This window comes from Alexandromys fortis, unplaced genomic scaffold, assembly GCF_014885135.2.
Source record: "Alexandromys fortis isolate MF-2015 unplaced genomic scaffold, M_Fortis_MF-2015_v1.1 scaffold_115, whole genome shotgun sequence".
Classification (NCBI taxonomy): domain Eukaryota; kingdom Metazoa; phylum Chordata; class Mammalia; order Rodentia; family Cricetidae; genus Alexandromys; species Alexandromys fortis.
In genome coordinates, this window is record NW_026067989.1 from 4,385,077 (window position 1) to 4,409,150 (window position 24,074).

Genomic DNA, 24,074 nt, shown 5'->3' on the forward strand with positions numbered 1-24,074 from the left:
CTGGAAACCACCGCCCACTTCGTTGCACGCTGAGTTTAGCATAGGCAATACTGTTTTCCCAAGCTCAAATGCGGAATCTACGAGCTTTCTTACCTCTGAACACGCCTCATGCACCATTAGCTGCCCCGGAACAGTGGAGAAGACCAAGCTGCAACCCGGAAGGTTGAGGAAACACTTGGCTTTCTGCGGTCCAATCTTTCAGCCACCTCAACCAGCCTGCCGCGCGGGAACCTGCGCAGCCAAGCCGGGACCCGACCCGACAGGGGGCGACAAACTGTAAGGTTTTTCCGAAGCCTAGCTGAATGGACCGCTGTGTATTCCAGATGGGCATAGCTGGCTGTTGGAGAGGGAATCCTGATGAAGGAAGGCTGGCAGGTTCTTTAAGACCGAGAGTCCCCCCCCCCCCAACCCGACCCCAAGTGCGAACCCTACGTCTCTCCTCCACCTTCCCACTTTCTCCTCTCCAGCACCACCGGAACCGCCTTTCCCCAGGGAGTTTGGGGCTGGCTGGATAGCACTTCTTACTAACGAAGCGCGCCTACTGAGCAACCTTACAAACCGATAGTTGGCTTGATGCAGCTTTCATAGTGGCCAGGCTAGCTTTACCTTCTCTTTGATAATGCCTACCGGCTTCCCACATGCAACCTTTAGCTACTCTGATGAATTTCTGAGATGCACTGGGTTCAGGGATAGAAGCCCTGTTTTTCACATCTGGGAGAGTCCACGATGGACGACCACACATTTTTTGGTATCCCTTGCCTGTCTTGAAATCCTGGAAATGAACCCTTAGAGTCTAGAGATCCTGGGAACGAGCCTCTAGATTAGAGGGTTTCAGATCTCAAACCATCTAGAGAGAACTGAAGGTGAGGTATCCTGACACCCTAAAGCCTCAGAGAACTGCTCTGTGCAGTCATCTTCCTTTGCTTGTTGCCCCACCCCCTGCAAGACAAGAGCTCCTGTGCCGAGCATGGCCACCTAGATTTTTAATGGAAGGCTGCGCTGTTCTGGACAGGCCTGGTATTCCAAGTGAGATTATCTGGGGGGCACCTTCTAGGGTGCACTGATCCCCTAAATCTCTTCCACAAACAAACAAACCTCTCTGAGACTCTTAGGGCCTGGGGCTGCACTGTGTTCTATGGGCTGCTAGATAAAAAAAAAAAATGTCTTCAATTCTTTTGAATCTCTCTCTCTCTCTCTCTCTCTCTCTCTCTCTCTCTCTCTCTCTCTCTCTGTGTGTGTGTGTGTGTGTGTGTGTGTGTGTCTGCCATGACTTCCACCCTAGTCTACTGGGCGTTGTTCAATTCCCCTGGAGAGCCCAGAATTTATGACTTAGGTCCTGCTAACACATATTTGTATAGGTTGATTGAGGTCCATCAAAGTTGTTCCCCTCCAGAAAATGAGGGAGGAAAGGGGTCAGCAGGGGCTCCCAAAGCTATGCTGATAGAGTCAGTCTGCGGGAGCCTTGAACAGAGGCATTGCTCTTGTGCAGCGAGGAGTTTCCAGGCTACTCCGAAGAGCTAGAGTCTATGGAGAGACATGCGCTGGTGAAGAGAGGCGTTTTCTTGATTTCTCCTTGGAAGTTCCAGGAATTGTTGCCACCAGGCCCTCTTTCCTGCTGTTTTGTGATCAGCCCAAAGTTCTCACTGGTCTCACCTGGAGACTTCCAGGTCTTAGCCCCCAGACACCAGTTCAGGTGCAAAACTCCAGGATACCCCACCACCCCACCCTGTTGCTTCCTTTGGAATTGCTGCAGCAATCAAAGCCAGCTGGGAAGCCTAGACCTGTGCACTGACCGAGTAGAAGAGTTGGTTTTAAATACTAGAGCCAAAGACTCAAGCGCAGTGTGAAAGGCTGCTGGGTGGTTTAACAGAGCAGCGGGAGCTGAGGAAAGATAAGGACGGACTTATGAGGATGGAGGAGTTTGGGACTCCATAGCCTGGATTTAGGACAGCATCTCAGCAGCCACTGGGTCCTTTGCAGATTGCCAGATTGTTGGGGGCCTGGAAGCAGCAAGCCTGACTCTTTCCTGCCTGCCCCCTTGTCAGTTCTTAGGGAGGAATGAGTTTTGGTGGGTGGGCTTTGTCATTAGAGACAGAATGTGCCCCTCGGGTCACTGAAATCACCTCCTATTTTTAAAGGCACTGTTGCTATTAGAATTTCTTGAGAACAAAATGGACAGAGTAAGGCAGAAATGAGATACGGGAGTCAGCTCTGGAAGCCACCGTGAACCATCTTTCCCAGGGGCCCCAACCGAGCTGGACCTCCTGTTTCTTTTCATCTTGGCGGTTCCCTGAGTGCTGCATCCACCCAGCGTGTCTCTTACTTCTTTCTGCTCAGGACAGCAGGTGATGGAGACACCCACATACTAAAACACCTTGCCAGGATCATCTACTACTTTCCGAAATGTTATTAGTAATGGTGGTAGAGGCGATTTTGAAATTAATTGTATGAACGATGTGAAATGACTTTCCCACCATCCCTAAAGTTTGTTAGAGAGGTGGCAAAAGGCAACGAAGATTGGATGGTCCTAGGATCTGGCTCAGCTAGGTTTGGAATGGTGTGTGTTCCTGGTGTGTGTTTGGAGGGGGGGGAGTGGGGCAGGATGGGTTCCGGAGGGGGTGGAGAAAGGCTGAGGGGGAAGCCAGGAGCTAGGAGGAGGGGTAGAGTTTCTGGGCGGGGAGGGGGAACGCCAGGGCGCGGTGACGGGAACCAATGAGCTGCCAATTCGTGAGTCTCCGGCGTGACTGCAGAGATTGACGTGGAGGACACGTCAAATTGATTCTCGCACCCCACAGCTTCCCGGTCAGACGAATTTCTCCCAATCGGATGAAGTTCACCTTGGGCCTGGGGTCGCGGGCCTGGAGAGTGTCCTGGGAGCGGGCGGCGGCGGCTGCGGCGGTGGGCCCCGGGGCGGGTGGCGCGCTGGGCAGCGGCTCACTGCGCGTCTCCAGCCGCCGCGGCCCTCGGCTCGCGCGCGCCCTCCCTCTATGCCTCTCCGGCGGTGGCGGCGCCCGAGCTCTCCCGGACTGCGCCGGGCCCAGCCCCCGTCGCTCCGGCGCCAGACAGCTGGCCGGCCCGCGCGCGATGGGTAAGGGGCGAGCCTAAGGCAGGACGCGGGCGGGTGAGGAGCTGTGTTCAGACTCTCTGCTTCCCTTCGTTCCCGATGATCCTCTTTCCTTGGGCAAAACGGTTCTGTGCCCTCAGGAGCCGCGTTTTCTGACGTCCCCAGCCCTCGAGGGGACAGTCTTTTAAGTTCGGGGAGGAGGTGAAGACGCGACCAAAGTCGCGAGAGGGCAGGGAGGGCTGAAGCGCACAATGTTTGCCTCTGGTCCTGACTCTTGTCAACATGTACCCCTCTTTTCTCTCAAAATCTGAGCTGTCAGGGGTAGGGGTGGACCTGCAGGTTACCTTAGAGTCGCGCTAGGATGCAGGGCATTGGCCCTCGAGGACACCCTTGGCTAACCCGCCGGTGTTTTCTTCCCTGCCTGCTCACTTCTATCCGGCGCGTCCGCAGAGCAGACGTACGGCGAAGTGAACCAGCTCGGTGGCGTGTTCGTCAACGGCCGTCCTCTGCCCAATGCCATCCGCCTGCGCATCGTGGAGCTAGCACAGCTGGGTATCCGACCCTGTGACATCAGTAGGCAATTGCGGGTCTCGCATGGTTGCGTGAGCAAGATCCTGGCGCGCTATAATGAGACCGGCTCCATTCTTCCCGGGGCTATTGGGGGTAGCAAACCCCGAGTCACCACCCCCAACGTAGTGAAGCACATCCGGGACTACAAGCAGGGGGACCCTGGCATCTTTGCCTGGGAGATTCGCGACCGGCTCCTGGCTGATGGTGTCTGTGACAAGTACAACGTGCCTTCTGTGAGCTCCATTAGTCGCATCCTGCGAAACAAGATTGGCAGCCTGGCGCAGCCAGGTCCTTTCGAACCAAGTAAGCAGCCTCCGCCGCAGCCTGCGCTGCCCTACAATCATATTTACCAATACCCGTACCCCAGCCCAGTGTCACCCACGGGCACTAAGATGGGCAGTCATCCCGGGGTCCCTGGCTCAGCGGGCCACGTCAGCATCCCGCGTTCATGGCCCTCCGCACATTCAGTCAGCAACATCCTGGGCATCCGGACGTTTATGGAGCAAACAGGTCAGTCATTTTGCCTTCTGTAATTGTCTACAAAGGGGTAGAATTGGGAGCGGGCAGATGAGCGAGGGGGGTGCATGCCCTTCTCCTCCTAGGACTGATTTTGGCTCAGAGAATAGTTTAGGACTGGTCACAGAAGCTGGGGGTCCAGAACCTTCTGTGGGAGTCTTCGGACATCTTGAACTTTTTATGACAAATATGGAAAATATTTCCCAAACAGAAGAGCAGACGCAGACCACAAAATCGGAGGCTTGAAATTGCACTTTTTCATTCTTGCAAAAAAGAATGCAAATGCCTATCGCCCAAATCTAAGCCAAACAAACCGCTCGGGACATTCTGCAGGACCCTTTCTCTAGCTTTCAGGTTCCTTCGAGAGCTTACACAGGCCCAGAAGCTCTTTTGAGTAAAAGAGAAAAAGCCCTGTTGTGTGATCAGTTTTTCCTTGTAAGTATGGTTCAGATCTCTGTCAGGTTCAGAGGCCTTTCAAGTCCTGTCCTTAGACTAGTGGTAACGGTGCCCCATTCTCTTCAGCGACAGTCACTGGGATTTGTGCTTTGACTGCCATTACAATTCAGTCAAATGGTGATAGTTTCTGTTGGATGGAGAAGGCCAGAAATTTCAGGCAACTTTGGTGCCCTGCCTAGGACGATATATATGTGGGTATTTTCTAGAAGCATCGGTACCCTTTCCCAAGCAGCTAGTGCTATGCTAGCAGACTTTGGACTACAGTGAGCAGTCTAGGAGAAGCAAGCTGAGGAAAGAAAAGGGCTTAGCCCAGGCGTGGGACTGATTTCCCAGGCCTCACACACTGTTCCTCTGGGTGGCTCTAAACCAGAATAACAATAGCACCAACGACACTTCCCAAGGAGCAGCAGGAGGCAGGTGCTTGGGAGGTGACTACCAGGCCTGTGTGGGCATCTAGAGTCTTCCCTCGGCTGGAGTCACACACCTGAACTGGGAACAGCTCTGTGCCTGGTGTAGGTCTCCGAGTTGTCGCCTCATTTGGGAGAACAAGAATGTCCCTAGAGGTTGTCCCAGGCCAAAATGAACTCTTAGACCTTTAGATGATAATCAAGACATCCAGAGGCTTACACAATTTTCCAGAAGTTGCATTGAATTTGGATCTTTCTGGTTGTCACTTTTGAGCAGTGTAGAAACTGCCGGTTGACCCCCGCTCGTGCTTACATATTTTCGTAGGAAGCGGGCCAAGGGTTGGGGGGAAAGTGAAGGGCAGGCTCTGTCGTTTCTGCTCTGAGTGAAAGCGAAATGCTGGGCCCTGCCACCCCTGTACCTCCAAAGAAAGGTCTTGGGAGTTTGTGGCACCCTCCGGGTAGGTGCAGGGTGCAGAAGGGGTGTCTGGCAGCACTCATGGCTTTTCATTGGGTCCTTGGCTCATCTGCAAAAATCTGGCTGGAGGTCTTCACAGGCTTCCACTGCTTCTGCGTTCCTGCAGGGGCCCTGGCCGGGGGAGAAGGCGCTGCCTACTCCCCCAAGATGGAAGACTGGGCGGGCGTGAACCGTGCTGCTTTTCCCGCCTCGTCAGCAGTGAACGGGCTCGAGAAACCTGCCTTGGAGGCAGACATTAAATACACTCAGGTAACCAGAATAAGGGACAGGAGGTGGCCTGGGGGGCAGATGAAAGGTTGGGGGAGGGAGACAGAGAGACAGGCAAGCTTCAAGAAATCTGGGCAGCGAGCATGTTCAGTGGCTAATTGCTGTCCTCAAGTCCCAAGGTCCTAGTTTACAGCCGCCTGACTTCCGTGAGAAGAAGACTGGCTTGTCTTGTGATTTAGAAAAAGAGAGACTGAAAGCCCCCCTTTCTCTAAACCTCGACCTCCTTGCTTTTTATTAGCGCTAATATCATTGGAGTAGATTTTAAGAAATCGGTTTGCTAAAGAGTCCCAAAATAGAGACAGCGACAGGACCGCAGAATCCATGTCAACTTGGCCTGTGCAGGAGAAGTCGGCGGGGTTTCTGACAGTCTGTCTCTATCCGCAGTCGGCCTCCAGCCTTTCCGCAGTGGGTGGCTTCCTTCCTGCTTGCGCCTACCCGGCTTCCAACCAGCACGGTGTGTACAGCGCTCCAGCAGCCGGCTACCTTTCCCCTGGCCCGCCCTGGCCACCCACCCAGGGACCCCAGCTGGCGCCCCACGGAGCTGGTGTGGCGGTGCACGGCGGGGAGCTTGCAGCAGCAATGACCTTCAAACACCCCAGCCGAGAAGGTGAGGGGCACCATCTGGGAGACGTCAGGATACTGGAAGGGTTAGGAAGTGGGAAGAGGAGCCTGGGAGGTAGAAGAGGAGAGGGAGAAAAATGAGTGAGGGGAGAGGAGAGGGAAAGAGGAGAGAGGGGTGGAGAGGGAAAGGGAGGGGGGGGACTCTAGAATACTAGAAATAAACCCGAGTTAACTATGCAGCTTCTTGGGGCAGGGCAGATTCATCTCTATCAGGTGTACCTAAGAAAAGACACAGAAAGACTGAGAGACTCCCCAAAACCGCCCCCTTTAACTTTATTGAGAGAGAAGGAAGAAAGTCGGGCTGGTAAACACGATTTTAGGTGTGGTCGATTCCGGAGTTCTTGCTACGTTGGTCGAGTTATTGCTCCTCTCTGGCCTCAGGTTCTCCATCCCAAGAACGGTCTAAAATGCCCTCCAGGTCTTTCTACAGCAGCATCCCTGCCAGTGGCACTCCCGACTTCCACACCTGGACTCTGTTGGTCCCTGCCCATCTGTTTCTTTCTAGTTCCCTTTTAACCTTGGTTCTGGTCTCTTCTTCGATTCTTTTTCTTCAGCGCATTCTGTGGGGAAAATGAAAAAAAAATTTCATCTTTGGTCTTTGGAAGTTCAGGTTGTTTCTTTCCCAGGGCGCTGACCTAAAACCTCATCTCCGCTCCCTCCCCCCAAATCTGCTCCCTAAAAAGCCAACTAAGAGATTCAACCCGTGGGACCGGCATGGATTAAATCACACTGTCAACGGAGTTCTGGTTTTTCACTGAACTTGGGAAATAATTCACCTGATCTTTAATCTGCCAGTTATGAATCTGCCCATATTTTGGTTTTGATTGCCAAAAAATTTAAGCTTCACTGCTCCGATCAGGATGGTGTGTGTGTGGGGGTGCCTCAGCTTCAGCATTGAAGGGGGCTGTCACACACACACTTAAGGCCAGCATGGGCCAGGTGGCTGTTCTGGGCTAAGAAAAGAAACTTTAACTTATCTGTCTCACACCTAAGGCCAGAGGCGGTGTCAGTGGGGGTTGGTGGTCATAGCCAGGCTGCTGATGGTGACTCCCAGACAAAAAGAGTTATTTCCATGAAGTTTTGGTGAGGCCAAGTGACAGGATCTGGGTGCTGGAAGGGAAGACTAGGGTACCATCCATAGAAGTGAGCTAAAGGAAGAAAACAGCTTTTGCATTTTTTTAAAATATTTTTTTAAAAGAACATTCATATCCTAGGATGTTAAGATAATGCTCATTTGCCTAATTATTCAGAAATTCAAGTGCAGAAAACTGACAGAGTTGGATAATTTATTTTAATTTTGTTTAAGTAATAGAATAATACGACTTACTTATTTGTAGGAAAATCCAAGAACAAATTCTGAAAGCCTGAGATTATGAACTCCCAATAGCCTTACATTTAAGGATAGCTGAAGGCTGCAGTGTGGGGATTTCACTCAGGTCGTCCACTTCTCTGAAACTCAGGACTGTTGATACTGATATTTGAATCAAATTCGCTGCACTACGTAAAGAGCTCAGCTGAGCAGGCTCACTTGAATTAAATAAGTATAGCCACGAATTTAAGTGGGTTCTCCTGGATTGAGCCCAAGGGGACTGAAGACACAGGAAAATAAAGAGTTCTTTGATTTCAGAGGGAAGTAGTCCATTTTCAGAAGGGTCCCTTGGTACCGAGGGTGCTTCCAGCCCCACGTTACCCCACATTAGAAACAGGTGGTGCAGTGTGGTGGAGAAGATCCAAAGGTGATCACAGGAGCTAGTAACTCTAAAATCCTGTAGTTAACTTGGTCAGGGATCTGTATTTGGGTTTATTTCTATTTCTGATGGATTTTCTTTATCAGACAACTTTTAGAAACAGAACATCTCGCTAGCTGTTGTATCCCTGCCCTGCGGCTCTCTTATCTGCTTCCTTCAATAAAATGTCCCATTTTCAAAACCTACAACCAAGCTATGTTAGTCACCAAATTAGTAAGATAGTGTCCTGACCCACAAAGTTCCTTTGAAAAAAAAATAGTTAAAGGAATTATCCGCACCCATCTTGATAAATGATTTTTCAGGCTGGCATGCACCCATTTATGTTCAGGGAGTGTAAAAAGAATTGTTTATTAAGCACCTGTTTTTGGAGCGTGAGAATTACACACTCCCGTGGAGTGTGACTTTATACTCTTCTCATGGGCAGAAGATCAGATTTTAGAGATTGCTTCCTAAATGGTCTTTGAAAAGTCGAGGCAAAGTTTACAATACAGTGCCATTTACTTCCAACAATTTATTAACAATTGAGTCTTCAGAGAAAGCTACTTCATGAATTTAAGGTCATTTTTAAAATTTATAATATCAGATTTATAATATTTAATTAACTATTTGATACAAAATTGTGGAAACAGTGAGTTCATATGAATATGAATACTTAGTAAAATCAAATTATTTTGATGATCTGATGCCTACCCGGAATACAATTTACACTGGAGTGTCCCTCCAGTTACCTTCAAATGGGCATCTTACTGGTTATTCAGCCTAGAGCCTCAAATATCAGCTTATGCTTCACAATTTACTACCTTTTCTTGGTGAAAGGTTCCCTCCTATGCAGGCAAGAAATGATGCTGCTTCCTCTGGAATGGGAACTTTAATTATTGGGAACTGAGAAAAGTAAGGAAACCTTATTCTCTTCACACAAGGAGGTGTGGGGTTTTTAAAAACACTCACATCTACCCAAAGCTCTTCACGCAAGAACTCGCCTGCCCACCGGTGACAGGCACCCCGTCCCCCATGACCTCCTCTCAAGGCAAAAGACATTCACAGAAACCAGCAAACCTTTAGGGTTCTAAAATTGCTCCCAGGAGGGATTAAGAAAAAAAAAAAAAAGGAGGCGGGGGGGGGGGGGGGGGGGAAGTGAGACTTGGAAATCAAATCTATGAGCGTCATTTTCTGGCTTCCAGTGAGAAAACCCACACAAGGAAATTTTTGCTATTTATAGTTGTTAAAGAGAATTTGTAATTTTATTCCGATTATTGCTGATCCAAAGTTGAGGGCTTGCAGGATACCACAAGTGAATGGTGTCATGAATGACTAGCTAGCTTTTGCAAATTATAGAACTCCTCGCTAGCCATTTTCTCTCTTGGTGGAGTTCGGAGCCTCCCTTGGTCCTGCCACACAGTGCTAAGCCCTTGCTATTCTGGTATTTTAAAGATGTCCACCACAGTCACGGTCCCACAGATTAAAGTATGCCAAGTGACCCTAGCTGGAGGTCCCCAGAATGGTCCACAGTCACGTCTAAAAGGGGAGGGGGCTGAGACACAGATGAAAGCTAAGGAGAGTTTTGCCTAAGTAGGGTGGAATCCCTCTCCTGGCTCCAGGGTGTTTATTTTTCCACTCATCTCTAAGGTAACTCACTCTTGTCTCCTCCTCCTCCTCCTCCTCCTCCTCCTCCTCCTCCTCCTCCTCCTCCGATGTTTTTAAAACAGTTCCCCACTTTTGAAGTGTGTGGATGAGATGAAAAAAAAAAAGCCAAGTTACTGCTTCGTGAGAGATGGGGGAAGAACCTGGGGTTTTGTCCTGGAAAGTCTTTATAGAGCTTCAAAATCTTTCACTAATCGTGTGTGTGTGTGTGTGTGTGTGTGTGTGTGTGTGTGTCCCTCCGTATACTGTTACATTCAGATAGGAGAGTCACAATTTTTTATATCTGGGGCTCGGAGGACAGCTGGCAAGTAAGAGATCGCTCTCGCGGAATTGAATTGAGTTGTTCATGGAGAATTTGTAACGGCAGGAGGGAAAGGAAAACCGAAAACGCTCCCCTTTAGAGATCATTAGCTTTTGTCTCCTGGTGCAGGAAAGACTGCACTGAGTTCCCGGGAAAGGAAAAACAGGATTGCACAATCGTGGCGTCACTTTCTGGCTTCCAGTAGCAAAACTTGGGCCCCTTCCCAAAACCCCAAATAATAGAGCAATGCCGAGAATACCGCCTGATCTGCTGGCAAGCCCGCTGCCACTTAATCCCGAGGTCCACAGACACCAGGAGGGGCTGTGCCCGCGGCATTCGGCTGCTTACCTAAAGCAATACCTTGGTTCCTGTTGGAGGTCCCCAGGAATGTTTGGTAGCTCGTTTTCTGCACCCCTCCCACTTCCAGTCCTGGCACCTGCTCATGCCGATGGGGTCTGGAGTGGATCGATGGGTGAGGGCCGGGAGGACTCTTTTTTGCAGCGTCGAGAGTCATTCCCGGGTTAGTCATCTTCTGAAGTCTCCTCAGGAGCTGGAGACCTCCACACTACCCCTGGCATCCAGGGCAGAGGGGGAAGGTTTGCCTCCGTGGTCATCATCTGGAGTGAACGCCTGGTGAAGAGATATGTTTGCCTAACCTGACTTAGGCATAGCTCTCTGAAGTGACAGGGAAGGGTGAGCGTCCCCCCCCTCTTCCAGGCATTGACTTGATGGCGTCCTGCTCCACTTGCAAGACTTTTGGCAGTGACCCGATGCTCCTGTGCTTCCTCCGCAGGGGCCGACAGGAAGCCCCCCAGCCCGGGCGGCAAGACCACAGACGCGCTTGGTAGCTTACACGGACTGCCCATCCCAGCCTCAACCTCCTAGGGCCTGTCCCCTTGCAGAGCCACAGCCCAACACAGAGGAGCCACCGGCTGCACGGCTCAGCTCACTTGGCCTCCGCCTGGACATAAGGAACTGGGGCCCAGTGCTGCCCCGGCCTCCTCCTGCCTCTGGCCAGTATCGCTGCTCTAGTCCTTAGTGCAGCGAGCCCCTGGGATCTTTTAGGCTTTTCTGAACCTCGGCTTTAGATTGCATCCTCTCCGAAGCATTCTACCAGGCAGAGACTCCTGCAACCACAGCCTCAACTTAAAAATTTGTCCCCCCCCATCTATATCCATCCTCTTTTCCTACTCCCCTTCTCTCTCTCCCCCACCTCTACGGTCTCATCTCAGTCCTCACTCCTGTACTCTGCCCTTTTCCCTCCAATTCCTAGTCTCTCTTCTTTCTTTTCTCACCATCAAAGGTCAGAGTTCTCTTCATACAGCTTCTCCGCCTCCATTTCTTCCATGCACTCTCCAAAGGGCTATCCCACCTCTCTACCCCTGACTCCTCTGAGAACCCAGCCCCAAGGGAGTGGGGCTTGAATTTAGAAGCAAAGAAGCCAACGCCCTTTATCATATATTTTTATAGTAACAAACCAGACGACACCTGCCTTGAATTGCTCCCACAACCCCCGAAAATTTTCTGGATATTTTTTTTTTCACAGTGACTGAGTTGGCTTTGCTTCTGGATTAATGTCACCTGAAAGGAGACAGAAAAGGGACCCCGGGGCTGGCCCTCTCCACCCAGTACTGCCTAATCTAACAGCAAAACCATCAACATTGTTTGGGAGTATTCAAGGCTCAGTACATTTGTGAATTTTGAAGAACAAACTGCTTCAGGGTGCCAAGGTTCATTCTGGCTTCTGTTTTGCAAGGAATAGGGGCTGACAAAAACCCAGGAACCCAGGAGGTATCTGCTGGAGCTAGGCACGAGGGCTATTAATTGAATTCAAGTTCAGACACACTGGTGGTGGGACTCAGAGTATAACGTAATTTTTGTAGTCATAAACAGATTACTGGTGAGAGTCTGACATCACCTGTTAAACATGGCAGCCTTTGAATAAAGGAAAGTCTGAACCTCACTCGGTGAGGGAGAAAGTCTGTGTCCCTGGCAGTGTTTTGTGCTCATCCTGAGCTCCCCATCTCCCCTCCAGGATATACACCATCAGAGGATGTTTTCTTGATTTTCTTGAGTGCTCACTAGCCAGTTTGGGCAGATGGTGGAAAAGAAAGTGACTTGCAAAGGGACTTTTGTCAGCGGCTTCCGCAGCCCGCTGTGAATGCAGCTAGCTCCCTTTCCCTTTCAGGGCCAGCTTGACAAGAGCCCAGGAAAAGGAAGCTCAGATTTGGAGATCTGAGGACAGAGGTAGCTGCAGAAGCCACCCCAAAATAAGTGAATTCTAAAAGCGCAAAAGGCAGTGGGTGACAATGGAGGGCTTTTTTTTTTTTTTTGCATTCTAAAAGCTAAAGGAAATTATCTCAGGTTACCAAACAGTCAAGTGCTTTTAAACTACAAAGGAGTTTCTGCCTGACCCCCCCCCCCCCCGTGCTTTTTGAAAGCAGGGAAGAGACTTTTGAGTTGAGTTACTGCTCCAAAGGGGCACTACCTGGCTGTGGCTATTGGCCCTGCTCTGGTGTTTAGGACCCGTGGGAAAGAATTTCCGCTGCATTTAAAAAATAATAATACCTGTTGAAGTTACTGGTTATAAACCGGAACTCACTTCTTTCACACAGAGACTTTTCAGGTTTTAAAGTCTTTTGTCTTTATTGTGTTCCATCTTATAGATAGAAATATGGAGGGCTAGTGATGGATTAGCTTTCTCTGAATCACACAGAAAGTTATGAAGACAGAGGTTGGACATAGAAGTGAGTGACAGAATCTCAAAGCATCTGAGAGTCAGGTTTTGGGACTTGAACTCCGAGACAGTCTGGCCAGCTCTCCACAAGCCAGTAGATCCTGCAGAGAAGCGGGTCCTGGTGACAGCGGGAGGAAAAGTGTGAAGAAGTAGCAGGATCTCTGTGCCTTCAGCTAGCCTTGATGAGCTTGGGTGAGTGCACCCTCTTCTAACTGAGTAATCCTGGCCTTGAGATACAGGGACCTGGAGTTGCTTGCTTCCTGGAGAAGGACTGACTTGTTTAGGCATTGCAACCCTTTCCGTAAACACTGGAAGTATTTATACTGCAGTCGCCGTCTTCTGAATTTCACCTTGAATTCTCAACTGTGTGTAAGCTGCTCAGGGATAAAGGTTAGGAGGCCCGCAAAATCTAAATCAGGATGAAAGAAGGATATACATACATACATACATACATACATACATATATATATATATATATCACTTGCAAAGAGAAACACTTCTCAGCTCTAGATCTTTTCCCATTGTTTTTGATAGCCTGTGATGAAAGGTGAGTCTTTGGACATTCTGGGCTGGGCTGGGGGGCAGTATATAAGCGAGGCACAGGATAGTCACAATGCCAATAGGCTTTGGCTTTTCCTGTTAGACACTGAGGGATAAACTCTTCTGAGTCTGGGACTGTGGAGAGTCCCAGTGAACCTGATTTAAGTTCCTGCTCCATTGAGGGTGACAGAGGTCAGCAGCCCCCCTGAGCCACTGAGTCCCGTCTGTGAGATGCACCTGTAGAACCATCAGTAGGCAGACTGGCGCTGCCTTTGCCTGGTTTCTCTGGAGAGGAATTTGTTTAGTTGTTAAAAGGGCTTTGAGAATTCTTTCTAAGATTGGTGGGAGATGCAGAATTTCAATCCCATTTGAAAGATGCCATTTTGTTCTCTGCACCGGAGCCCTGGAGGACCTGCAGAGTCACCATGTGGCTTTATGGCATCCAGAAGGGTAGACTACTTTGAGAGAGACCAACTGCTCAGAGACTGTTTGCCTCTGGGCGACCACATGCGTTTACTCTTTACTTTAAGAATAACTAGCAAAATATCAAAAAGCAAACTATAGAAAGGAAGACAGAATCACTCAGATGGTCCTCTGGTAGTTTTGAAAGCGTGAGAGTAATATACAGGATAATATACAGGAAAGCTCCACGTTTCTTCCTAGTCTCCTCTCTGTTCCTACAGGTGAGTGAATGCTCTTGCCACCTCCCATCTGCCCTTCTTTCAGCAAGGGATTTGCTTCTGCCCAGGGAGGAGCTGTGCTGTGCTGTGCATGCAGACAGTCATGGAATGCATAGCTGCTCCTTGCACGCCAGCTGCCTCAGCTCTAGCGCATTCGCTGTCTTCTCTCGGATGGATGCATATTAACAAGGGTTTATTTAAAAACACCGTGTTTATAAAGATGGCCAACTATGTGCTTTCAGTGACTAAAGACAAGATTTTGCTCCCTTGTTTGATGGAGGAAGTACTTAAGAGTGGGTTGTAATAACTTCCCTGGGAGGAGTGGCTGCTTCGTAGCAAGAAAACACAGCAACTCAAGGGGAAGAGGGCTGAAGGACAAGAGACAGAGTTCTTCTGGAAGGTAACCTGACTCCTTCAGACCAGGAAAGGAGCTGGTGAATTTGGTTTTCCTAGTCTTGGGAGTCTCTCTGGGCCAGGAAAGAAAAGGATGGGAGAGACAGGAAGGGATAACAGTTCCTCATAGGCATCCATTTTGGCTCTCCACAGTTCACTGGAATCCACCAGGATTAGGGTGCTGGTGGTGACCCTCACTCCCTGACAACTGCAAACCCCCATTTCCCGTTTGCTTGTTCTTGACTCCTGTAAAAAAGACGGAGCTTTATTGAATTCAACTGTGGTCTGGGTATCGTTTGCTGTCAATTTCCTGGCACCAGCTTCCCTAGCTAGAATTACACCCGCCAGAGTTTCTTTTCAAAAGAAATGCTACCTGCTCCATGTTATTCGGGTGATAGGAATTTAGAATCTTGCCAGAACGCATCGGAGGACCTCAGTTGAAAGACTTGTGCACCCAGACAGGCTATATAATGAGAAACATTTGATTCCTTTCACTAACTTGGAGAGAATTATGCACAAAGTGATTCTTGGCCTTTACCTTAACCTTGCTGTCTCTATGTAGCCTAACTCATTGAAACACCCTGTGGCTGAGATACTTCTGTCCAAATCTCTCTCAATGTGATAAAGACATTTTCTCCGTGTTTTTGTATATATTGTATATATTATTCACCAGGAACAGAAGTAGGAGCAGCCTCACTGTATTCCTCTTCAAGGTCATACCACGAGAACCACACGTTTAGCCTTTATCCAGACTATAACACTTGGGGCAATTACAGTCAATTTAGCCTAGTCACTTCTTTGGAGCCCAGGCTAGTTGAAAGTCCTGTTTTTAGTCTGAAGAGCGTTTCTTCAGGAGGTGAAGCCTGGGAATCTCATTGAAACACACATCTGTTTCTGGGCTGGCCAAATCCAAAAGTCGAATCCCAATTACAGTTTTCATGGGTAATAGAATTTCTACTGTATTACAATTTAACCACCTGGGTTGCCTCTACTTTTCCCTTTTCTTCTTAGGGATGAAATAAGCCGATCAAATGTTCATTCAGCTATTAAATTGCATTTCCATCCTGTAACGTCTCATTTCCCCTTTCTCTGGTGAGATATGCTGACTTGATGGATAACTTCCAGTGTCTTTCCTTTAGCAACTGCGCAGTTCAAGCTTTCAAGAGTTCTGGGGGAAGAGGTTTTAGTTTTAGATTTTCAAATAACAAAGACTAAAACGAAACTCCTTTTGGTAACTAGTTGGTTTTGATTTAGCAGCAAACTTCTGGGATAAAAATGAAACTAGATATCAAATGAATGCAAGGAAACTGGCTTTTTTTTTTCTCTTTCAAAGCAGAATTGGAACTTGAAGCGGGTGGAATACATTAAAATGATCCTGGGGCAAGCAAGTTGTGATGTGATTAGGTCTGTCTAAAAAAGGAAATATATCATTCTGGCCACAAGAGGGCGTACACATTGTTCCACGAAGATTAAAAAGGATGATAACACCGTGCAAGGAAAAAAAAATCAATCATCCTGTGAAAGGCATGTCCTTTCCAGTTGTGAATATCCGTGCATGAGGAGCACTATTTTTGTTGTGGTGGTTATTTCTATTGATAACCAGATGTGTAGCCTGTGCCTTCAAATGTTCTAGGTTCATGCATATGGGAAGCATCATTTAAGTTAGATGTCAATAGCCACTCAAAGACAGACCTCACTTCTGACCTCGACTGCAGTCTAGATGCATGTTCGGTTAGTTCTTTGAAAAGATAACAAGCAATATCAGTTTTAATAGGAACCCACTCTAAACTGATATTTTTTAGAAAGTGAGGTCAATTGCGTCTACATTTGTGAGCCTTTCAGTTTTGGGGGACGATACAAAGCTACTTGGTCCACTTCTAGCAATCCTTTGGAAGTTTTCAGCTATTTCAGTCTGCACACATGGCTTCTCTGGGAGGGATGGCATGTTACAGACGTTTTGAACAGCAAAAGGAGGTGGGAGCCCGTCTCTTGTTAGTTACTGTTAGGGTCAAATCCCAAGAGGATTTCTTTCTTGGACTGGATAGAAGGAGCCTCTCTCACTACCTCTGATGAGGATTTCCACATATGAGACCCAGACTGCCCAATGTGAAGAATGCTCTCCGGGGCGAAGCAAGGGAAAGAGGCCTATACAGGTAGAGAAATGCTGGTTCAAATAAGCTGTGTTACATAAAACTACCAGCCGCAGTTTCCTCATCTGTTCAAATGGAGCCTGCACTCCTTGTCTGGGCTTAGTAATAATTAAATTTCCTAATAGGCACCAATAGACTTCTGGACCCGGTGGCACAGGCCTATAATCTTAGATTTTTGATTCAAACCAACCGGAGCAAGTTAGAAAGAATCTACACCAAAATAAAAAGCAAAACCAATCAAACAAACCAACGAAACCAAACTATCTCAAAACCCAGCCTGGAAATGCAGCTCAGCAGTTGAGCACGCGCCGAGAATAAACAAAGCCCTAGTTCAGTGACAGCAAGAGTAGAGACTGCTTGCTTCCTGTCAGTCCTGATAGTGTTGCTGCTGTTTCCCTGACTATTTCACTGCCCAACTGCTTTTTCTCTTCTTACTCTTCCTTCTTTCAGACAAGATCTTGTCATATAGATCTGGCAGTTCACAAAAATCACTCTGCAGGCCTTAAGCTTGAGACCATCCTGCTCAGTCTCCTGAGTGCCAGTGATACGAGTGTGCCATCATGCCGAGCTTGGTTTTGTTCACTCAGCACACACATATTTGTGAGCGAATTAACTTATGTCACTGTCTTGGAAGGGTACATTTTCTGTATGTGAAAGACTCACCTGCAGACCTGTGAAAGATTCACCATCTTTCAAGACCGTTAGTGCTAGTTTCTGAAATGGTTAGAACAACCAACAGCATTAGAAGGAGCAGGAAAGGAACTGTCAGCTTCCGATCAAATCTGGTAGCTTAGGATGGCCACCAAAGCCTTAAGACTATTTGGTGATCTTATGGCTGGGCCAGACAGATTAATGGTAGCAGGTAATCATAAGTATTGCATTGAAATAAACTTTCTGTATCAAGTCCATTTTGGTTAATTTTATGTGATCACGCATTATGTCATATCAGCAGACCCGGTAGTGTGTCCAGAGACCTTGTGGTACCTGGGAGTACATTTCCACAGAGCTGGAAAATCTTTTGAATCTCTGCGGTCTTTTGAGCTGATTATGGGTGGCCCTGTTGAGTTTTGGCTTGTGTCTCAATCCCTTCAGTGAGTAAATGTGTTTTATTAAGATCAAACCACCATGTTTGGAATCCCCCACTCCTGATTCCCTTCCTCAGGCTGACTGCCATCAGAGACACAGTCTCTCTCTCTCTCTCTCTCTCTCTCTCTCTCTCTCTCTCTCTCTCTCTCTCTCTCTCTCTCTCTCTCTCTCTCTCTCCTCTCTCTCACACACACAATAACATTAAAATCTTCCACTCAGTATCTTCAGGAGGATTTACATTCAAACATCTTCCCTTTGAGGAAGACTGAGTCCACTTTTTACAGCTATGAGGAAAGGGTCTGTGCCCCCTTCTGGCACTCTCAAACACTCAAAGCCTTAAACATATATGCTCACTCACTCCAAATCTGTGACTAAGCACAACATAGAAGACAGCTGTAGAATTTAGTGTGACAGAGAACGTCCACAGCGCTTCTCGGGTCTTCCCACAGGCACTTCTTTGCTCCAAAGGGTGCTCATGGATCTGTTCCACATGTTTGCAGCCTTATCAGTCATGTGTGAAGGCTGCACGTTCATCGAGTATGGCAGCTTGGTTCTGATTATTTGGAGTTTGTTTTCACAAACCGGATGCTTCCAAAAGTAAATAAAGACATTAAAAGATTTATAAAGAGACTGTCACATACTCTGAGTGCAAAGTGTAAATGAAGTTTTATAGGCATATGGATTTCATTTCTGTGATAATATGCATGGATTTTAAAAATTAAAAGGAACTGTGCTGGCTACAATGTGTTTTTAGTTCTCATTTAGTTTTTGGAAATAATCAAAGGTGCCTAGCATATTCAGCACAGAGGAGACTCTGCCCCCGCCCCCCATGACGTCATTGGAATCATCAGTTAATGATTAATGTTGCCTGATAGTGGTGTTTCTCTAAAAGATGCAGCAGAGTGGAGGTGCTTGCATTTTGAGTCACGGGGTTTCTGTGTGTAACAGCCCTGGCTGTCCTGGAACTCTCTTTGCAGACCAAGCTGGCCTCGAATTTACAGAGATGTTTGCCTCCTGAGTGCTGGGATTAATGCCTGGCTTTGAGTTTCTATTTTCAAGTGAATCCCATGGTGTCTGATCAGACTCATTACTTCCTGTGTAAAAAGTTCAGGTTGCTCTATGCAGCACACTGCTGCTCTCTTCCTTGTACTAACAGCAGCATGGTTAGGGGAAACTCACTGTTGAGGATCCAATATGAAGGCAGAAGGGGACTAGTAGATAAAAATAGTGCTAGGTCCTCCTGGCTGTGTGGGATAGACTCTGTCAAGAGTGTAAAATGGCAATGACATTTGATTCACACTTAGAACTCACCAAAGCTCCACCAGTTCAGTCAAGAATGCAGAGAGCATTTTATTTTACCTGTCATGTTTTATTCACGTTACACCGGCTCAGGCTCAGAAGAAACTTTGGCTGAGGAATTTCATTTAGCTTAGTTCAGCAGAAACAAATTAGCAAGGTAGGGTTTTAGTTTAAAAAAAAAATCTGGCAAGGTTTTATTATCAGCTGTGGTATTATTGATGGCTGTAATGTGTTACGGGATATTTTATCACACTGTGAAACTGTGTCTCTGCTAAGGGACCTTCTGATTGGTTTAATACAGAGCTGAATGCCCATTAGCTAGGCAGGAAAGGATAGGAGGGACTTTTGAGGAGAAAGAGGAACTGGGCAGGGGAAAGAATGTGAGAAGTGGGGGTGGGGGGGTGGGGGGTGGAGGAGCGAGACATTGAGAAGAGGTAATGAGCCACATGGCATAACGTAGATTAATATAAAGTGGATAATTTCCATTATAAGAACAAGTTGGGAACAAGGCCAAGTTAAGGCCAAGCTTTCATAATTAATTTAAGAGGCCTTTGTGTCATTATTTGGGAGCTGGCAGTGCAAAGAAAGTCCAATTACAGTAATACAGTAAAGCAAAATGGTCCAGGAACGGGTTTCTCCGGAGAGCTTAATATACATGAAAATGATAAATGGTCTATACACTTCCATTTGTTTTCATCAAGACAAGACTCATGATTCCTTTATTTTAAAGTAAAATTCCCAGCCAGGTGGTGATGTATGCCTTTAATCCCAGCACTCAGGAGGTAGAGGCGGGTGAATCTCTTAGAGTCATCTACAAAGCAAGTTTCAGGACAGCCAGAGCTGTTATATAGAGAAACCCTGTCCCAAAAAGAAAAAAGAAAAAAAATCCATGCCTTCATGCACCTGAAGTAAGCATTAGAACTCATTTTATAAGTGACAGGTATTTAATACTCTTTAAACCTTTAGATATGCATTTGGGGTTACTTCTGGATTATTTTCAGGTTAGATTTTAGGTGGGATGGGTATATAAAGGTCTTCTGCCCACTTGCCTCATTCCTGGATCATGGTAGATATGAAAATTTTTGACATTTTATTTTGATATATAGATGCAGATGCCCCTCCCCCCCGGTGACACTTCCTCCAACAAGGTCATACCCTCTCCAACCAAGTCATACCTCCCTATGAGTTTATGGGATTATGGGGGCCAATTACAACTCAACATACCACATTCCACCTTCTGGCCCCCATAAACTTGTAACAATATCATAATGCAAAATGTTTTTAGTCCAACTTCACAGTCTCAACAATGTTTAAAAGTCCAAAGTTCAAAGTCTCTTCTGAGAGTCATACAATTGCTTAACTGTGAACCCCCTGTAGAAATTAAAATCAAAAAGCAAATCACATACTTCCAACATATAATGGCACAGGATATACATTACCATTCCAAAATGCAGGAACGTGAGCATAGCAAGGACGTTCTGGACCAAAGCAAGACTGAAACCATTAGCTGGGCCAACTCCAAACTCTGCGTCTCCATGTCTGATGTCAAAGGGCTCTTCCTATGTCCGATTCCATCCAGGTTTATTTACTGTAACTCACTTCTTTCTCTTGGGCTCATTCCATTCCCTGTCAAGAGTTCTCCTTGGCAGGTATCCCATGACTCTGGCATCTCTAACATCTCGAGAAATTACAAAATTTCGAGCGTCCGATATCTGGGATCCACTCGCGTTCTTCTGGATTCCTCCAAAGGGTTTGGGTCACTTCTCTGGCTCTGCCCTTTGCAGTACACACAGCTCATTTTCTAGGCTCCAACTGGCTCTACTCCACTGCTGCTGCTGTTCTTAGTGGCCACCCCATGGTACTGGCATCTCCAAAACACTGAGGTCTTCTGCTGCAACTGGGCTGCACTTTCACCAATCGCCTCTCATAGGTTTTCCTCATGGTGCCAAACCTCAACTTCTTTTCATGATCCTTTCAGTCCTGGGTGTCTGTCTGTCCCCGAGGCTGCACCTACACCAATGGCCTTTCCTAGTCTCTCACAGTGCAAAGCCTCAGCTGCCCTCCATGACCCCTTCATGCCTTCGTAACCAGCACCACCTGGGTGATACTTAAGCCTTACCAAGTCCAGTTGCTAGCATGAGGTATAACCTTGGCTGCCTCTGGAAGACAGCTTCTCTGTGCTCTTAAGAAACACTTGCCAGGGGGCTGGAGAGATGGCTCAGTGGTTAAGAGCATTGCCTGCTCTTCCAAAGGTCCTGAGTTCAATTCCCAGCAACCACATGGTGGCTCACAACCACCTGTAATGGGGTCTGGTGCCCTCTTCTGGCCTGCAGGCATACAGACAGAACATTGTATACATAATAAATAAATAAATATTAAAAAAAAAAGAAACACTTGCCAGAAGAGTTCACCTCAGTGACGCCGGTCTTTTCTTAATCATCGTTAGTTTCTTAAGCTCTAGCTGAGCAGCATCAAATATCCCAGCAAAGCAAAAATTTGCTTTAGTAATCCTGGTATCTTGTTAATCACAGCTGATTCTTCAGCCCCAGCTAATCACAACTGCAGGATCTTAACTCCTTTCTTCTGCCCTTAACCCTAAAGCCAGAACCGTGTGACTGAAAATCTGCTGCTTGTTGGGGCTGGAGCAGAGCTCCCTTGTTTAATCACCTCTTCACCAGCTTTCTGTCTTTCACTGCCTAACTTTGGCTATCCTAAAACTTGCTCTGTGAACCAGGCTGGCCTTGAACTCAAAGAGATCTGCCTGCCTCTGCCTGCCTCTGCTTCTGGAGTGCTAGGATTAAAGCTGTGTGCCACCATCATCTGAGGTCACCTCTCCATTTATTCCATTTCTTAATCAGTTTATCTTCTAGAACAAAGGATTTAGCTTCTTTCCACTTTCTGATGCCCCCTTTTCTCCTCAAATATTTTTCCTTGCTCAGCTTGCTCCTTTCATTCTGTATCTCTGTTAGAGTTAGCACTAATATCCAATGACAGAGTCTATACTAGACTGTATTGTGATTTTTTTTTCTGTCAACAGAATTAATCCAAAACTTTCATTTTAGCCTCAGGCAGACTCTTCAGACAAGGGCAAAAGGCAGCCACTTCATTCACCAAAATACCACAAGAATGAGTTCTAGGCAACATTCTAAAATTCTTCTCTGAAACCTCTTGAGTCAGCTCCCAATATTTCAAATCATTATCAGCACCGTTGTCTTCCATGCTACCACTAGTATGCCCCATTAAACAGTGCTAAAAGCCTTCCACTGCTTTCCTAACCCCAAGCACAAAAGTCTATACTACTCTGAAGAAAAACACGGTCAGGCCTATCACAGCAACACTCCAGGCCTTGCAACCTACTTCTGCCTTAGTTAGGGTTTGCTATTGCTGTGAAGAGACACCACGACCATGGCAGCTCTTATGAAGAAAACATTTAATTCCGAGTGACTTGCTTACAGTTTCAGAGGTGCAGTCCATCAGGGCAGGGAGCAAGGCATCATGCTGGAGAAATAGTTTAGTGCCCTACATCTTGCAGGCAACAGGAAGTCGGCTGAATTACTGGGTGATAATCTCAAAGCCTGCCCCCACAGTGAGACTTCCTCCCACAAGGCCATACCCACTCCAACCAAGTCATACCTCCTAATGGTATCCCTATGAGATTATGAAATTATTGTGGCCAATTATATTCAAACTACCACAGTTACTCATCACACACACACACACACACACACACACACACACACACACACACACAGATTTTCTTATTTTGGCTTCAATAATGTAGATAGTTAAATCTTCATTTTCAGACTTTGATGAAGGTCTATCAAGTAGTCGTGAAAGCAGTTAGATTATATGTAGTCTTATTAATAGATTATTTTGGTTTTTCTTTTTAAAGACTCAGAAACAGCCTTAATCTGATGCCACAGCTCTTGACTGTCTGATTCTAAAGACTGCTGGGTAAGTGCGGGATCATGGGAACACCTGACCTGCTGGGCATCCCTGTGTGAAACCTGGTTGCTTGCAGTCTCTGATTTGCTATTTCCTCAAATGTTCTATAAAATAAGTTTTTTTTTAAATTGAGGTTTGACACTCAATTAAGAACTAGAAAAACAACCCGAAGTTTATACAGAGAAGAAAAAATATAATTCTTTTTGGATGAAAACAGAACAAGTCTTCCATTTCTGGGCCCTGAATTCTAGGCATCGAGTTCAAATGAATTCATGAGCTCTGGGTGTTTCAGAAGCACAAGGCCCACTCCAGGGTGGAGAGAGTACAAGACCACTGGGGAGCTCCCCACCTGTCTCCAGCAATCCAGACTTCTGTTCTTGTTGGTAGAGGGAAGGCCCTACAATCATGGTGTCAGAACAACATGGAAACTTGGTGTGGGTCCTGCATCCATCAGGGAGACTGCTGTTACGGTGGGCTTGACTGGGGAACTTCATTCTTGTCTTCAAGGCTCATGTTCTCCATCTGTAAAATGGGCCTCCTCCACAGTATAGCTAGTAGGAGTCTCCTGTAGGCACCTTTAGTTCAGGGCTCTAGATGACCAATTACTAGAAGTTATTACCTAATTAGAAAATAGCATCTTTAGTCTCATTAAAAGATAAAATATCTTAGGGTTTTATTTATATATTACTTCCAAATTTATCACAGCACTTTTAGTTTGATAATTTGTTTTCCCTGTCACAACAGATTCAACCAATTGAGTTAAAAAGAATTTAGTCATATCCTTTTGCCAGCTCAGCAACTCAGCAACTCAGCAGGAGAAATACTCACAGAACTTTGGTTTTGGGATTGATTGGACGTGGCCAATCTAATAAGGCAAATCAAGCTGACATAGAGGTCTTGTTGTTAGTCACTTTCTGCCCCAGACAATCAACTTCCAAAAAGACAAGGTTGATTTTGGCTCACAGTCTGGGTTGTTCCAGTCTGTGATTCATTAATACACTATTTTTGGTCTGTGAGGAGGCAGCATTTCATGGCAGGGCTAGTGGTTGGGAAAACCTGCATTGCCAGCAACCAGAGAGAAGGAGAAGATAAAAAGAGGCCAGGGTCCCACATTCTCCTTCATGGGCATGACCCAAATGACCTCAAGACCCCAAACTAAGATCCACCTGTCAATGGAT

General features: G+C 47.0%; 1 protein-coding gene across 1 annotated transcript; it reads left to right on the forward strand.

The window, feature by feature from the left end:
• Nucleotides 1-2,826: 2,826 nt before the first annotated feature.
• On the forward strand, nucleotides 2,827-10,951 carry Pax1 (paired box 1). The gene is made up of 5 exons (XM_050159629.1): nucleotides 2,827-3,088; nucleotides 3,515-4,144; nucleotides 5,595-5,737; nucleotides 6,140-6,362; nucleotides 10,860-10,951. Exons 1-5 carry the CDS (start codon nucleotides 2,827-2,829, stop codon nucleotides 10,949-10,951), a joined length of 1,350 nt encoding a protein of 449 aa, XP_050015586.1.
• The last annotated feature ends 13,123 nt before the right edge of the window (nucleotides 10,952-24,074 follow it).

Excerpts from the sequence above, each read along its gene's own strand:
- Pax1 (XM_050159629.1), top strand. The coding sequence starts at position 2,827 with ATGAAGTTCACCTTGGGCCTGGGGTCGCGGGCCTGGAGAGTGTCCTGG. Across the intron at positions 5,738-6,139 it reads CAGACATTAAATACACTCAG|TCGGCCTCCAGCCTTTCCGC; the intron begins GTAACCAGAATA and ends CTCTATCCGCAG. Across the intron at positions 6,363-10,859 it reads CAAACACCCCAGCCGAGAAG|GGGCCGACAGGAAGCCCCCC; the intron begins GTGAGGGGCACC and ends CTTCCTCCGCAG.